The sequence below is a fragment of the Calypte anna genome, chromosome 1 (genome assembly GCF_003957555.1).
Source record: "Calypte anna isolate BGI_N300 chromosome 1, bCalAnn1_v1.p, whole genome shotgun sequence".
Taxonomy (NCBI): Eukaryota; Metazoa; Chordata; class Aves; order Apodiformes; family Trochilidae; genus Calypte; species Calypte anna.
The window spans coordinates 148,074,136-148,091,178 of NC_044244.1; the positions used below are offsets into that span (position 1 = coordinate 148,074,136).

Below are 17,043 nucleotides of genomic sequence, written 5' to 3' on the forward strand. Positions count from 1 at the left end.
GGCAGTGTGGGGGGACTGTAAGCATCCTGGTAGCATGAGAAAAGTTTGTGAACTGGGGGGAGGAGGAACAACACAGTTGATGCAATGAAGAGAAATGGGTCTGTAGGGCGCCAGGGATATAATTCTGTGGTAAAGGGAAGGTGGAGAGAGAAGACATATGCTCTGTAGCTGTGGTAAGGGGATTATGTATGTAACAGCGCAGCCGAGGATGTATTTGTAGATAGGAGTTACGTGTGAGGGTGGTGATGGATGTAATGGATGTCTTGGTACGATCGTACGGCGCCCGAGGCAGGGGGAGCGTTGGGACGGGCGGGAGAGGGATTGCGAGCGTTACGCTGCCAGGAGGCTGCGGAGGTACCGGTGGAAGAAGGTACCGGCACGGGGGAAGTGGACGGGATCCGCGCCGAACAGGGCGGCGAGTCCCCGCCTGCCTGAGCAGCGTGCGGACCGCCCGTACGCCGACTGTCCCGGGCCGCCGCCTCCGCCATCCCCGCCGAGGGCCGGGCCGTGCCGAGCGGGGCGGGGCGGACCCGGGGCGGTGCCGAGCGGCCAGGCCTCACTCCCGCCTCTCCTTGGCTCAGGATGAGGCTGCCATAGCGACGCGGAGGACGCCGGTGGCGAGCGGAGCCCGAGGAGCGGAGCCCCGGCATGGTGAGCGCTGGGAGAGCGGGCGGGGTGCGGTGCGATGCGGTGGGGTGGGTGCCGAGCGTCCCGGGTCTCTGAGCCGTGTGTCTTTCCCGCAGCCCTTCACCGAACGCGCCTACTACCCGCCGGCGGAGGGGGCAACCGGCACCGGCGCGGGGCCCATTCCGTTCCCCGCCTTCCAGTTCCGCAGCCGCCATGAGCGCCCGGACTGGCGGCGGCTGAGCGCCGTGGACGTGGGCCGTGTGTGGCGGGAGGGGGACATGTCGGTCCTGCAGGAGCACCTGGAGCACGTCACCTTCTGCAACGCCGAGGGGGAGCGCTGCCCCCACTGCCAGGGCCCCGCCGAGCCGCTGCTCCTCAAGCTGCTGCGCCTGTCTCAGCTCAGCACCGAGTACCTGCTGCACTCTCAGGAGTACCTCAAAGTCCAGCTCAGCAGGTTGGAGGAGGCCCTGCAGACCACCCAGGCCCAGCGCGACCAGCTGAGCAAAGAGGTGGCCCAAGGCGTACAGGAGATCAAGGCGCTCAAGGAGGAGTGCCGCCGGAGGAAGAAGATGATCAGCACCCAGCAGATGATGCTGGAGGCCCGAGCCACCTACCACCAGGTGAGAGGAGAGGTCCCGGTCACTCACACCTTGCTGGCTCCCAGCTCCCACCAGGCATGGGCTGCGGGGTTGGGATGCTGGTGAGATGACAGGCTGGAGCTGCAGGGACCACCAACCTTACAGACAGGGAGTGCATTGCTCATGGCTGTTTTGCTTCCCGCCCGTGTTTCACAAACGTTTGGGAGAGCACTACATCATCTTTAACAAATCCTCTTTGGATTTCCGATCCTCTGTATTGGATTTGCTTCAGATGCATCTGAAGTGTCACATAGACACATTCAAAACCTGTTATAAACGTGTTACTGTTTTCTGTTGCTGTCTTTCCTTGGGTATCAACTACGTGGTCAGAAAACACGCAGGGCAAGTACATCAGAACTGGTGCTAAGCAGTAACCTACTGTCTGAGTTGTGTAACATTCTTGAGGTACAAAGTTTCTACTTGTGTGTGTGACTCAGAAGTGACTCAGGCATGTTGTTAAAGAGCCCCAGTAAGGTAGCTCATTCCTAGCTCCACCACAATCTCTGTTCTGTGAGGGTCTTCCCTGAGAGCCTTAAAATATTTGTTCTGATTCTTTTTGTGTCATGGCATTCTGGTTTGGGGTTTTTTTGAACATTTTTTTTTTGTTTTGGGTATAATATTTTGATTTCAATATTTTTCAGCAAGTTTCAGGAATGCAGACTGCATCTTCAAATGTAGTCTGAAGTCTAGAGACTACACTGAACACAGGCTTGACATGATTTCAGGTTAGCTCTTTGTGTTTTTATGTTTAAGGTTACAGTTTTCGTTTTGGTTTTTGTTTTTTTTTTTAATCTTCAGATACTTGGTAAAATTCTCCATAATCATGGAGTAGTTGCAATACAGAAGCAACCCAAGTTTTCTTATGCTGCATACAGTCGTATCCCATGATATAGTACCAGTTTCAGCAGGCCAGCAAGACTTCATTTTTTAGAACAGCAGCTAAGTTGACTCAAGTGTTTCTGTAAGGGAGAAGATACCTTATGCCCCAAGAGTAGAGGTATACATATGGTAGACTTCATGGCAACCTTCTGTCATGCATTCATTTTGAATGTCAGTCTTCAGGGCCAGCTGCTGGTGTTGTATCATTTTAAAAAAACCTTTATGCAATTCACAGAGTAGTTTGTCTGTTCTCTGTCACAAAAGGAAATGGATTGTGTGCATAATTTTATGTGTAAAGTTAAATAACTCTCATACCATGACTGTCAGTTAGACATTACTAAGTTTTCCTGGAATATTTCTGGGGTACAACTGTCTCAGTGGAAGCTGGTGAATGTGGTAGTGATCTTAACTCATTACTCATCTTGGCTGATTACTGATCTTGACTCATTAATCTTCTGTTCAGTGGCATTTCCAATAAATCAGAGATGGAAAGCTATTTGCCATTTTTACTTTAATTTCATAGAAAGTAAACATCTCACTTCTCCCCCTTTTTCCTTCTTTTTAGTAAATTCTTGTCCCTGCATGTTATTCAGGTTCACATGGGAAAAGTGAGTTCAGGGAGTGATGTTGAATAGTTCTGCTGTTCCTACAGTTTCCACAGTATTTTTAGGATTCTGAGTGTGAATGCCAGAGGTAAATTAAACTCTTCCTAGCTGGGAATAATTGTATCATTATTATGTGCCATATTATGCACATTATTATGTGCCTTGACTGATCTGCTGTGCCAGCTATGGTGTTCTTGAGAGGATAGTTCAGTTTTCATCCCCTTAAAGTCTTGGCTGTTTAGCAAACAAGCCTGTAAATAGTTATTTGCCTTTTTTTAGTGGAAGCACATTCTATAGCTAATGTAAGTGTGCTTTGGAATTCAGATGTAATGCCTTTAACCCACCTCCAAGCTAGGTTCAACAATGAAATGCTCCTTTAAAGTGGAATTGGTACCTACCTATGGACATAAATTTAAGACTTACTGGGCAATACCTTCATCTGAGCAACACAAATTTAATCTTAATACAACAGTTTTTAATCTTAGATGCTCATCCACAAAGTAAGCATAAAGTTCACGTTGTGTCTACCACTGTGAAAAGTAGTTGGAAGAATGTTACATAATTCAGATCCTGAATATTCCCTCTGCTAATTCTGCCTCCTGCACTTAAGAGCTTTCTTTCACTACCAACAAGTGAAACTAACATGAAATTTGTGCTTGAATGGATAACATTATTTCACAGCCAATTTCATTCTGTAAATCATGCGCAATCTGTTACCCAGCGAGCTCCCTCTCCGTTGGCAGCAAAGCTCTGCTGCCACACTGTATCTCTTTACTCTGGCTTTATGTTAGCACAGGTTTTGGTTTTGTTTTTTTTATGTGTCCATCAAAATTTGTCTTAATAATTCATGGCTTTAGTGTTTGCTGAAAGAGATATTTCACTGGCTAACCAAGTATCAGTGACAGTATTTTAAATATTAGATGGAATCTGGGAATTTGATTATGGTATCTGTTCATATCTGTTAAGTCAGTCTCTTATAGTTGTCTCACACTGGTAAGGAAAAAGGACTCAGCTGAACATTAGTGGTTTGTTAAAATATATTCATTTTGACAAAAAAAAAAAATATAAAAAAGGGGTAACAGGCAACTCTGCCTAAAGCAAGTGGAGGCTTTTTCTTACCAGTGTGTTGCAAAATCTGCAGTTCATAGAATTATAGAATGGGTTGGGTTGGAAGAGACCTTAAAGACCACTGGGTTCTGACCTCCTTGCCGTGGGCAGGGACACCTCCCATGGATCAGGCTGCTGCAAACCTCATCCAGCCTGACCTTGAACACTTCCAGGGAGAGTGCAGCCACAACTCCTCTGGGCAACCTGTACCAGTGTCTCACCACCCTCATAGTGAAGGATTTCTTCCTAATGTGTAGCCTAAATCTACCCTCTTGCAGTTTAAAGCCATAACCCCTTGTCCTTATCACTTCATGCCCCCCTCAGATATCCCGTAGATCCCCTTCAGGTCGATCTTACTTAAGGAAGGCTGCCCCTTGCAACCTTCTCTTCTCCAAGCTGAACAACCCTAACTTCCTCAGCCTCAGATGTAGCTCTTGCCCTTGTATTTAACCATTGGCTTTCATTATTCTGAGCATTACTGGTATGTACTTTGAACGTAAAAAAATTATCTTTTAAGATAAGTAGGATACAGATTTGACATAAATTAAAATTAAAAAATAATACATAAATTATATAAGTAGTAATTTAAACATCTTTATGCTTTACAGGGATGCTAGGTGGCATACTAATGTATATATGTATCTTTTCTTGAAAAATTCTGTATTGTTACCTTAATTTGGTTGAAATGCCTGATTTTTTTCATATCTCATCGTCCTTCTAGTATTGTCATCCTTCAACTCACCTAGGTATACTCAAACCCATCGTAATTTGTTTTGTTTTGTTTTCCTGACTGTGTGGTGCTCTCCTTTGCTGAGATACAAGAGTTTTAAGAATGCCTGAGCTGCTAGTTGGATGCAACTGGTGTGTATTTTGCTGAATAGTGTTGCCTTTCCCCTTATGCTTCTGTGCTTACCTGTGATATTTATCCCTTATCTGTGATTTATGTGTGAATTTAAACTTGATTGGTCAGACTGGTTTTGTTCGGAGTCTGTACAGAGCCTTGTCCAAGGATAGATGACCATCACTGCAAGGCATTAAATGACAAATACATTAATAACTTTAAACATATCCATTACCATAAGAATTTTAGTTAATATTCTCGTCAGATGGAATTATTAAAGTTACTTTCTTTTGATCTTTGGGCCAAATGTTATAATAACCTGTTAAAAACCTTAAACACTATGCTTACCAAACCGATGTTACTAATGATAACAGAAATGTTTTTATCTGTTTCTTTTCGTAGTGTCAGTTATGTGAAAAGGCTTTTATGAGCTATTCCTTTTTACAAAGTCACATGCAAAGGCGTCACCCAGAAGAATGTCAAATTGGTATGTACTTCAGCCTTATAAAAAATTTAAGATAAACAGTTTAGAAAAGTGTAAATACAGTGAGGATGTGCAGTCCATGATTGTGTGCCATATTTACAGTGCCTTTTCAGCTAGCATTCCTGCTGAATGCAGTAGTCAGTATCAGAGGTCAGAGTACAGTTTTTTCATTAGATGTGTGTTATGAAGGTGTGGGTAAAATGAGCAACTTATGCTAAGGAAGGTACATTTTGGGAATATATATGGATTACCAGTACAGAAATAATTCAGCTCAGCTGAAATCAGTTTGAATAAAATCAGGCTCTCCTGAACTAAACTGACTGTAAAATACAGCAAGAGAAAAGAAACCTTCAAGAATAATCTTATTATAACTGCTGATAGATACCATGATAGTCTTAGTTGCTGTACCTCTACTTTACATACTTTTGTCTCTTTTCACTGAAAAACATTTAGTTTGAGTAACACTGCTCTTAAAGTTTATTTCATGCATCCTTAAGATCTCTTCTTCCTCTTAGACTGCATGGTTATGATTTTTTGCTAAGGACTCACAAGTATTAATGAATGGAAGTCATTAGAAATTAGCTAGGAAGAAGAGGATTTGGAAAGAGTGGGAAGAATCTAGAAAGGTCTGAACTGCAGCTTGTAAGGCAAATAAAAAAGCATGAAGAGTGAGTGGGGTCTGAGTAAGAATCTGAGGGAGCATTAATATATTGGAGGAAGAATGAAGCTCCTGTGCACTTTACAGTTGAAAAAAGTGGTAGTGGAAGATGCTGCAGAACCAGCTAAAATAATTTAAAATAATTTATATAAAGAATTAGCTTGCAGTGATTGTATGAGAGAAATACTCTGTGGAGTTTTCTGGAGTGCTGTTCTGCATTGTGCTAAGATTCCCAGATGATGGGCTGGTAAATCCTTGATAAATTGACACAAAGTTTCAAGATTTAAGATTGTTATAATTTTTGAATATTTTAGTATCTTTTTTTACAGTGACATTCTCTGTGACTCATTCCAGATAAATAATGAGTTTTATTCTAAAGGACTCATTATAAAAGTTATTCAGAATAAATTAAACCTAACAGAATTGAATAATTGAGGTTCACTTGTCCTTCATATGTCCTTTTTTTGAGCCTGTGTTGCTTAGATTCCTTTGAAAAGAGATACTACAATACTTCTTATTGTAAGTATTTCATAAACTATTTCACATGCAAGTAATAATGGAATTTTTCAGTCTTGAGGATAATATTAGCAGTCCAGAGAACACATGTATATAAAGGAATCTTTGGACAATCAATTATCTATGAGAGTTACACTTCATGAAGGTGTTATTGAAACACCATAAAAATGTATTTGCACGAAGTATCACATTTCCAGAAATTACAGAAATTGAATTCTGTGGTTTTTTTCAAACAGAACAGAAGAGGAAAGCGAAGACAGACAAGTTGCAGGATGAGATTGATAAACTGAAGGAGCAGTTACAGCTCACCAAGTCCCAGTTAGAGGCTGAACAGCAGGCTAATATGGTCAAGTTTTCTAAGGTAATATGTACTAAATAATAAGGAGTACATCTATAACATATTTCTCCTGTCAAGAAAAAGCCTTGTTTTTCTTATGAGGTAGAACTTGGAATATTCCTAACAGAGCATCTTAAATTTTGTTGTGCCTATTTTGAAGTCACTTGTCTTAGCTGAGACTCCTGTCTACAGAGGGACTTCCTGAAATGTCCTGAAGCTCCAACCTGCAGTGTTACACTATGAGGAGCTTCCAAAGCTTCTGTGTTTATTCTGGAATGTCAGGGAAGACAGAAATGTGAAGTGTGACTGGCTGCAGTTTGTCTGTTGTCACTGACATCCAGTGTCAGTTCAGGTAGCATTCTGTTGTTGTCTTTTGATTAAAAGATCAGAAGATTTTTTTTTCCCTGTGTTGTCTTTTGTTTTTTTGAGGGTAGGAGGGACAACTGGGGAAAAAGCATGTCATCCTTACAATTCCTGGTTCCATCTGCTCTATTTGAGGAGGAAAGATGCAGAAGATTCTGATCCTCATAAATATCCAATGATTGCTTGTTGTAATTAAAAACATAATCAGAGTGAATGCTGCAAAGGGAAGATGTAGGGGTTGCCTAAAAATGTGTATATTCTGGACAGTGAAATGCAGGACTTTAAACAAGTTGAGGACTATACAAGAATGAATGACTAGGTAATAGAATGGTGAATGTAACTTAGCAGATAAAGTGGGGTAAATGTAATGGGGAAAAAATAATTCTAACTTCATCTACAAAATGGTAGGTTCTGAGTTGAGTGTTGTTACTGACGGGCAGGATCTTAACTTTGTGTCACAATCTTAAGAGAAATGTCAGGACAGTGATTAGTGGCAGCCAGCAAAGAAAATAAAATATAACAAATTATTCTGAAAAATCACTGTCTAAACCAGAGCCTAAACACTCTGCACATCAAGTCTAATCCCTTAATCTCAAAACAGGTATCATAGAATTAAATATCCTGGAGGTGTTTAAAAAACGTGTAGATGTGACACTTAAGGACATGGTTTAGTGGTGGACTTGGCAGTGCTGCTTTTACAGTTGTGCTCAGAAATCTTAAATGTCTTTGCAGACATCAGTATCTCACCCTTCATCCCCACCAAGCTGTTGCCTCTTTCTCAGGCACCTCTTGGCATGCTCAGCCATTCTAAATACAGACTGCAAAGTCCTGGGTGAATAAGGTATCAACCATTCTCTCACTTTTCCAGTGCAGGACCTAATATCCATCAAATGAAGCCAGGTTCAAACCAAAAAAAAAACCCCCAAAATGCTTCAGTCCTCATGCAGCTTGCAGTAGGCCTGTGGAACTCACTGACAAAACATGTTGCAGCTGCTAAAAGCTGAAACAGCCACAAGGGACACCTGTAAAAGTAGATGAAGAGCAATGCTTTGAGCGTAGCTGAGTTTTATGAAACTGTATCAGGGTGAGGAAGTCTGAGCTGAAAGCAGCAGAAAGCTTGGAGGCTACTGGGGAGAACATGCATGTTTGCTTGTCCTGGTGTTATCCTTGCCTGTGTGCATGCTCAGGGCCACTGTGAGAAATAGGATGATAAATTACTTGTATTTTTAATATGACCAAGTAAGGTCATTCTTGTGTAGTTCAATGACAAATACTGAACTTGAAAAGTATTTGTTTTGCTAGCAAAATCTTTGCTGCCCCAGAATTCTTTGTAAGCTATTGGTTTTTTTCAGTTTTTGTTTTTTTTTAATGTCACAATGTTATACATCGAAAGTAACTGCTTCCCACCCACAGTTTTGGTGCTTGAAGTAGTATTGCATGTGGGGAAAAATAATAAACTTGTTTTCAAAATAATTTCAGGAGTGTGAACAGCAAAAATCAAAAGAAGAGGAAATCCTACAATCATTTCAGAAATGGAAAGAGGAGGAAAAAGAGAAATTGTCTGATGAAATAGAAAAAGTGAAAGACATGTTTATGAAAGAGTTTAAGGAGTTATCTTCAAGAAATGCAATATTAGAAAATGTAAGTAATTTGAATTTTCCAACATGTAATGGCATGTATCCTTTACAGTAGATGGTAGTGAACTTCACATATATAAAATATGATGTAGTTATCTTAGAGGTCTTGTTACAGAACTTTGAAAAATAATGTTTGGATTATACCTATAATTATATCTTTGCATACTGGTACTTTATCAACATAACTAACCTAATTTCAGGTGTTTGGTTTTTTTTTTTTTGGTAGAATGTTATGAATGAATGAGTTATGCCTTCAGCAACTGTATCAGTTTTTTCTTAGGCCTCAGCTTTCGAGTGCTTGTTTGCAGATCAGTAGATATTTTAATTATTGCTTTCTGGTAGGTATCCTTACAGTAATATTCTTACAACTGGCATGGAGGCCACTAACCTCTGTATTGAAGTCCTCAGAGCAGAACTTTGTGTGGTTTCAACACGTGCTCTGAAAGTGCTTTCCAGAATTTTGACTAGAATGAGAGTTACAGAAGTGTAGGCTGGGACAGAAAACAATGCATGGCATTACCAGAGCAGCTTATGTTTTGTGGCTTCTAGCTCCTGTGTACATTTGTAAGGTATATTAATGTTAGATGTATATATTAATTATTACATGAGATTTGATAAATGCTGAACTCATGAGAAATGTGAGAAGCGTCTGACACAGTTTCTGCATAGTTATGTTCAAAGTACATTTTGTATTAAATGACACTTTATAAAACAAAACCTGTGTGCATATTCAGGTCTTTATTTTTCCCTTTGCCTTTTAGCACCTGGTAGAATTACAGAAGTCCAATATGCAACAAAAGTCCAATTTAGGAACACTGAAAGACAGCCAAGAATTTACAGAAGAGACACCTCAGAGTCCTCAGGATTACCACAATGTGGTTAAACTTCTTGAAAAACAGGTAACACTAACTATTGTATTTCCTTTGAAAGACTACTTGTGGATTTTTTTTCATTTTGTGCATTTCTGAGTAGGATTTTAAATCCATAAGCAAAATTCTCAACCCTTTCAATATTTAAAATATCTGCTTTTAGAGATTTAGTACTGTTTAGTACAAACTCTATAATGGAATAGAGGAATTTGCCTGTCTTTTATAAGAAAATGTAATTAATATTATTTAAATGTTGTTTATTAATTGATATTCTCCTATTCCTTATTATTAAATATTTCTAGAGTAACCAAGTATAGTTGCAGTTCAGTTACACAAGGCTCTAATAAACCATTATGGAAAAATTGTAATTTTCCTTTTTTTTTTTTTTTTTTTTTAATACTTTGAGGCACACATTATCTGTTTCATGGTTCTTTGGATGTAAAGATCTTTGTATACTGATAGTATAACCCAGAAGTTCGGTCACTTCTGCTTGAACATGTGGAAAACTTAGTGAATTTTACTGTATGTTTTTTATTTTATCAAAGAAAATTTGGTTCACTCTAAATTCACATAATAGTGCTGGGCTTTATCATCATACAAAATACATTGTTAACGATTGCTTCAAATGACACTGGTTTTGGGAAAAAAACCGTGTTACTACCCTTATTTTAATACATAGAAATATATCAAAATAGTGTATTTCTCACTCACAGTCACATTATACACAAATCAAAGAGCAGGTAGGTAGTTTCTAAAGTGATTGTTAAGGAAACCACACTCAGACCTATAAAGCATGCTGATGACTGTTCTAGGTCTTAAATATGGGTTTACTCAATTTTCATATCACCAATAAGCTTTTCATTATTTATTCTTTATATAAAAAATAAAGCTCTGTATATTAAAGCAGATGTTTATGTGTTATTGACAAGATAAAGCTGCATATATTAAACTTAATATGTTATTAACAAGAATTAATATTGATTTCCTCTATGAAGGAAAACAAATGGACATCTAGAATACAAGCCCTTCATCATGACCACGAGGCAGAAAAGTCACTGGTAAGTGGCACAGCAAACCTCCTAAAATAAGAGACTTTTTACTTATTTTTCTATCCTTGAACTGGTTCTTAATATGCTGTCATACAACTGGTGCATTAAAAAAACCAGATCTCAAGTGTCCTCTTAGCTGTATTTAATACCTCTGTATTTCTGTCTTGACCTTTTAGTTAAGGCCAGAGCTGAAATGGAATTTAACTTTAAGAGTCTGACAGACAGCTGAAACTGTATTTCTTTTCTGAAGAGCTCACCAATAATTCTATGGGTGCTGTATTACGCAGTGTTTTCTGCATTATGTGGATATGCTAGGTAGCTGAAATATAATTTGCCAAATTCAGCTTTCATCTACCCTTTATTTTCTGCTGCCATGGACCTATTACATATGTCTCAATCTTTTTTTTAATCTTTTCTGTCACTCTCTGCTGCTTTTTAACTCAGTATCTGTTCAGCTTTTCCAGGAAAAAACACCATGACATTTTATTTTGCTTCAGTTTATATATTTTTCTGTGCAAAGCTTTATTTCTCAGAGTTTGTTTTTTTGTTTTTTAGTTTTTTTGTGAAGTTTTTTGTGTAGTAGTTTTGTTTTTTTTTTATATCTGCTTTTCTTTTTAATGCCTTTCCTGCTTTGTTTCTCTTGCTTCTTTTCCTTTCATTTTCCTTTCATCTTCGTGACCATTTAAGAACTGAGCAGGTCATAGTGGTCTGGCCAATGCTTCTCCTCCTCTGGCAAGAAAGTAGTGAGGAGGAATCATGGAGTAATCCCCTCAAAGGATATAGCTAATGATACCCCCCCACACAATTCAAGAATAGAATAAGGGTGGAGTAAAGTAAGTATCACTTTTGGGATGGTGCACCTAAAATATCATTCCCTTTCTTCTAAAATCAGATATAATATATTAGGTCTATCGTGCAAATTCACATCTCATCTTCTTAAAGTATCAATATTTGACACTGCTTATAAGCAAAACATTTTTATAATCATATACTTTTCCTGCAATGTTATTTTTAGGCAATCTTGGCAATGTGTTTGTATGTCTCTTTCTTCGTACTCAGATCTAGGTAGTCTTACTTGTGTAAATTAAAAGTTACTCAGACAACTATTTTGTAATATATGCAAGTGCTGATGAAATCACAGGAGACATTAGATTTTTGCTGGAAAAAAAAAAAGTATTAAAAACACCTAATCATGACACTTGCTTGTTTAAACTTTATAGCATTAAAATAGTCTATATAATATTAAGTTACTTTTCTTCTGATTGCTTTCTAGCTACTGTCACAGCTTGAAAAGCTTAAATCATCAGTGAGAGAAGACCTGAATAAAACTAATACCTTTTACAGGAGGAGGATAGAAGAGCTGGGGCAGAGGCTCCAGGAACAGAATGATCTGATTGTTACTCAAAAGAATCAGGTCTGTTTTGTGAAGCACTCTATCTTTCAGAGAGAATAGGACACAGAGAAACATTTTACTAATATTTGGTCTTTGAAATATCTCTGGTTGCATAGTTAATATTCTCAATTGGTTAAGAGTGTTCCTGGAGTATTTTGGGTACATTTTTGAAATTATGTTGGTAAATAAGAACAGATCTGGAAAAGAGACACAGGGATGTAAACCAGGGCTTAAAGCATGATATAGAAGGAAAAGATTATTGAACCAAATGTTTTTAATACATTCAACACAAAGCTAGAAACTTACTAGGTCACAATCACCAGAGACCTCTGGAAATACGTGACTTACTGCACTACAAGTGGAATGTCATACTTATAACAGTGATAATTAAAATGAAGAAAATTATCTGTTTGCAAATTAATAGTCTTTGTAAAATACACATTTGTTAAAACATAACTGTAGATTTTATTTAAGCAATGAGTAGATGATGATCTATTTCCTTTGCTGGTCTGGTGTTTAGACTTAGGACATGATTATATAGTCCTTACAATCTATTCCTGTCAGATTGCATGTTCTTTACTAAGTAACATCTGATCCTACACACTGTTCTTGTGATTAATGTTAATCCTTTACTTAAGCATTTAAAGAATAAAAAAGATGAAGAATAGCTTTTACATCTCAATTTAAAAAAAATTTATAGCTTTATCCTAGGCAAATTACTTGGAGTAAAGTGACTGTTTAAAACAGAACAGTATGACCACAGATGTAAAATAGGTTCACAGGGATCCAAGTTCAGTGTTTATGAAAGGCAAACATGAAGATCTGCTTTCTCAATACCTGGAAACTGGAAGGGTTCGAGAAACAACCACTGCTTTTGTAGAACTCAAACTGAACACAACAGTGAACTGAGGCTCTACTGGCTGTGTCCAAACTGATACATAAAATGGGGACTAGGATTCAATATCTTGTCCCAGCTCCAGATGGCATTGTGTGTCCACATGGTTTGGGTTAAGCTTCTATTTTGGAAATGATGTTGATGCGTAGAACACTCGTAATAATACTGGATTCACAAGTTTCCTGTTTTCTTTAGATCAAATTACAGCCAGCTTGTTTCCTCCATGCCTTCAGTTTTGTTCTGTGTGTGTCTTGGGTGTCAAATAGACAAAACTGTAGACCACACAAGAGAACTGTTCATACATTTAAAATCACTGTGTAATTAAGTGTTTCCCTGGAGTGGAGCTACACTTGCAAAATTGGACATGAATTGATGCAGCAGAAAGTATTGAAACTAAGGACTGAAGTGGCCCATAAGTTCACTCTTATTTCACATTATAGTTTCTCATAACAGTGTCTACAAAGCATGAGTTCACATAAGACAAGTATGAATAAAATTAATATTTATTAGGCCAGGATATCATTTGTCTCCCCATATCATAAACAATAATTTCTGTTATGGAATAGTACTGAAATGAAATATTTTGTACTAAATTTGTATTTCTAAATGTTGAGCATTTGCATTTATAACTAATCGTTTGTCTCTGTTTTCTCTCTAGATTAAAGAATTGTTGACAAGATCTGTTGCAAGCATCAAACCATATGATGGTAAGTACAAAATGTAAGAAAAAGCAGATTTAGTTCCTCATTTCAGCAGCTTGGCTTAAACAAATATTACAATTCATTAGAAATATAGACATCCAATCAGTACTGGCAACTTATTTGCATTTCACAGAGTACCTATCTCTCATACTGTTTCCATGACTCTATGTTGGTTTTCAGAGTCTATGTTTTGCAGCTGTAAGGGCTTGTAATGTACAAAGTGGATCACTTCAGTAATAAAGAGATGTGAAATATAGCAGCTCTATTTTGTTTTATGTGAACAACTTTTGGCATTGCTTTATGAGGTGCAATTTTGATTATTTTTTCATGATTGACTCTCCTCCAGCTGTGGCCTCAGAAAAAGGGAAAATACTGTAAGAGTAGACAAAATTGATCAGTTTATCAGTTAAGACAAATGTTCAAAGAATATTAAGAACTCTATTTTTGTCTGTGCCTGGTATTTTTGTCTGTGCCTTAGCATCTGAAGTCCATTACAAATAGCTAAACCTGATAATAGTGTTCTGGGAGGCAGTCCATCATGACAAACATCAGAGTAGTTGATGGCTGCAGTTGCAGTGACTTGAAATAGGATTCTGACAGCTGGATTAATTCTAGTCCCAGTTTGGAAACCATCTTGCTTTATTAGTAGGGCAGTGGCTTGAAATGAATGAGAAAGGATTGAGAGCAGCCCTGAGGAGAAGGACTTGTGGGTGGTGGTGGATCGTAAGCTTAACATGAGCCATCAATGTGTGCTTGCAGCCCTTTTGAAATGTGTCCTGGGCTGCATCAAAAGAAGCAGAGAGAGCTGGTCAAAGGAGGTGATTCTCTCCTTCTCTGCTCTTGTAAGAGCCCCCCTGGTGTACTGTGTCCAGTCCTGGAGTTCCCAGCATAAGAAGGACATAGAGCTCCTTGAATGTGTCCAGAGGAGAGCCAAAAAATGATCAGAGGTCTGGAGCACCTCCCCAAGGAAGAAAGGCTGAGGAAGTTGGGTTGTTCAGCCTGGAGAAGAGGAAGCTCAGAGGTGACCCTTTAGTGGTTTTTCCAAGAAAGCCAAGAAAGTGGTCTACAAGAAAGCTGGGTAGGACCTTTTAGATGGCTGTGTAGTGAGAGGACAACAGATAGTGGTTTAAAACTTGATTTAGATTAGATATTAGGAGGAAATTCTTTACTGTGAGGGCAGTAAGACGATGGCACAGGTTGCCCAGGAAATGGTGGCTGCCCCCTTCCTGGAAGTGTTCAAGGCCAGACTGATGCAGCCTTGAGCAACCTGGTCTAGTGGGAGGTGTTTCTGCCCATTACAGAGGGGTTGGAATTAGATGATTTTTAAGATCTCTTCCAACCTAAGCCATTCTATGATTCTATGGTAAGAGCAGGGAGTAGGTGATGAGGAAAACAGGGTGAAAGTCTGGCTGAATGGCTTCTCAGCGGGTCATATTCAGCTCCACTGAAGCACAGACCATGGCATGCAGGGGAATTTGCTCCTAGGTCCCAAGCCAATGGGAGGAATGTAGAATTTAAGTGATAATTCACTCCAGTTCTACATAGGATTTTCACTAATTCGTATGAAGTGGGAAGCAGCAGATCCTCTTCTGGGAATACAAGTGTAGATCAGACTAGGCTTGACCAAGTAGCTTTGAACCAAAGCTTCTTCCCTGCAACACAAAGGCAGCATATAGGTGTGTCCAAAGAGATTTTACGAGTGCAGCTTCATGTTCCAGTTCAGTGAAAATTTAATTCCTTTTTTTTTTTTTTTTTTTTCTGGTGCTAGGACTTTTAAAGATGCTAAGCATATCTAGAGAGATACTTCTAATGTTGTGACGAACCAATTTTTGTTTTGTGAACCATTTGTTTACAGTAATATGCCAAAAGTTGTGTGATTATAAAAACGAATAAATATTGCAACATTTATGAATCTTTATATGTCTGTTATTTCTTGCCATAATATATTTACATTCTCTTTTAATTTTTATACAACTTCAGTGAACACTACTGCAGAGCGTCTTGAAGAATCCAAACCAAGCCTGCCTGTGATGCATGGTAAGTTTTTTGATAGACCCAGATCCAGTATTTTGAAATCTTACCCTCAAATGTGTTGCTTGTAAAATCATAGCTATAAGAGTATTTTTACTGAAAGTGTGTAATTTGAATTGCTTTGCTCTGTTGTCAGCATTGAAAATCCCATGAGGTAATTGTAAAGATGCATTATTGGAAATAATAAAAACAAAGTAATTTGAGAAAATTTATGGTATTGGAGCACTTAAAGGTAAAAGAAACAAATTGACAAAATAAAATTACATTTTATTCTTACATATTTATTCTAGACAATATTTTTTTTTCTGATATAGCCATATACTAGCATATATAAGCATATAATGGAATTTGTATAGATAAAAATGTAAAGATGTTTTTTTAAAAGCTTTTGAAATTGTATTTTTTGTGTGGCTTCAAATGTAAAGGAGGAAAAATACAGAAGACATAATCACAATAGGCAGTAATCCTATTTAGATATTTCTTCCTGTGTATTTCTTCCAGTGTATATTTGCAGTTAGACTTAGATAATTATTTAGTTATTTTAACTTGTGGCATTGTGATATAGTTTTAAAGTGGGGAGCAGTGGTAGACGTCCATGTATGTTGTTTGATACCTTGTGAAAATAGTTTTCACTTTTTTCTCATTGTGCAAAACCAACATTCTGTGATCAATTAATCTTTACTTTTGTTTCAAGTAGGAAAGAAATAGGAAAAAAGAACTTTAAACAAGTAAAATATTTAAATATTAAAAACTTTTTATAAATTATTTGAGTTAAAATAAATGAAATAAATAATGTTATTAAGTAATTATTTATTATTATTATTTCTCTTAGTTTTAAAACCGTTCAAGAGGAGAGGAAATGGATTTTGTCTAGTGTAAATTTTGACAATATGCTTGAAAAGGCATACAGGGAGAAGTAGTATACAGCTTTAGATAACTGGATGAAGGGTGAAAAACTGATGAATGTCAAGTGTTGATTTCAAAATATTTGTTGGACAAACTAAGAAAAGGGGATTTTTATTAAATTATAAAATTATTTAAATAACACAGAGATTTCTTACTAACCTATGCAAGCTAGAAGTTAATTTCTAGAAACTTTTTAATTGAAACCATCTGGATGAAATGTGTGGAGAAAAGTAATAATGTATTAAACATAGATTACTAATAATGTTATTTTAAACGATCTAAATATTTTCCATTCAAACCCACTTCACTGCACCAACACAGAAGTGCTGGTTCTCACTGAGAGCTCTCACAAAAAGTAGCTTAGCTATTGCCCTGAATTTAAGAAATGAGTTTTATGAAGAATATTGCTGCTGAGGGCTTACACATCAAGTTCATCAAGCATTGCTTTCTTAGTACATTTATTTTCGTTGGGACTGAGGAGAAAAAGGGTTCTGTGAACATTAGTAT

General features: G+C 37.9%; 1 protein-coding gene across 1 annotated transcript in view; it reads left to right on the top strand.

Moving 5' to 3' along the window:
- DZIP1 (DAZ interacting zinc finger protein 1) overlaps window positions 1–17,043 on the top strand; it is a 37,704-nt gene that overhangs the window by 4,628 nt on the left and 16,033 nt on the right. The window contains exons 2-11 of the mRNA XM_030459060.1: window positions 582–651; window positions 744–1,247; window positions 5,100–5,184; window positions 6,592–6,716; window positions 8,535–8,696; window positions 9,454–9,591; window positions 10,557–10,619; window positions 11,884–12,024; window positions 13,557–13,605; window positions 15,580–15,636. Of these exons, the coding sequence (XP_030314920.1) occupies window positions 649–651; window positions 744–1,247; window positions 5,100–5,184; window positions 6,592–6,716; window positions 8,535–8,696; window positions 9,454–9,591; window positions 10,557–10,619; window positions 11,884–12,024; window positions 13,557–13,605; window positions 15,580–15,636 (1,327 nt within the window). The 5' untranslated portion in view covers window positions 582–648. The remainder of the gene's footprint in view (window positions 1–581; window positions 652–743; window positions 1,248–5,099; window positions 5,185–6,591; window positions 6,717–8,534; window positions 8,697–9,453; window positions 9,592–10,556; window positions 10,620–11,883; window positions 12,025–13,556; window positions 13,606–15,579; window positions 15,637–17,043) is intronic.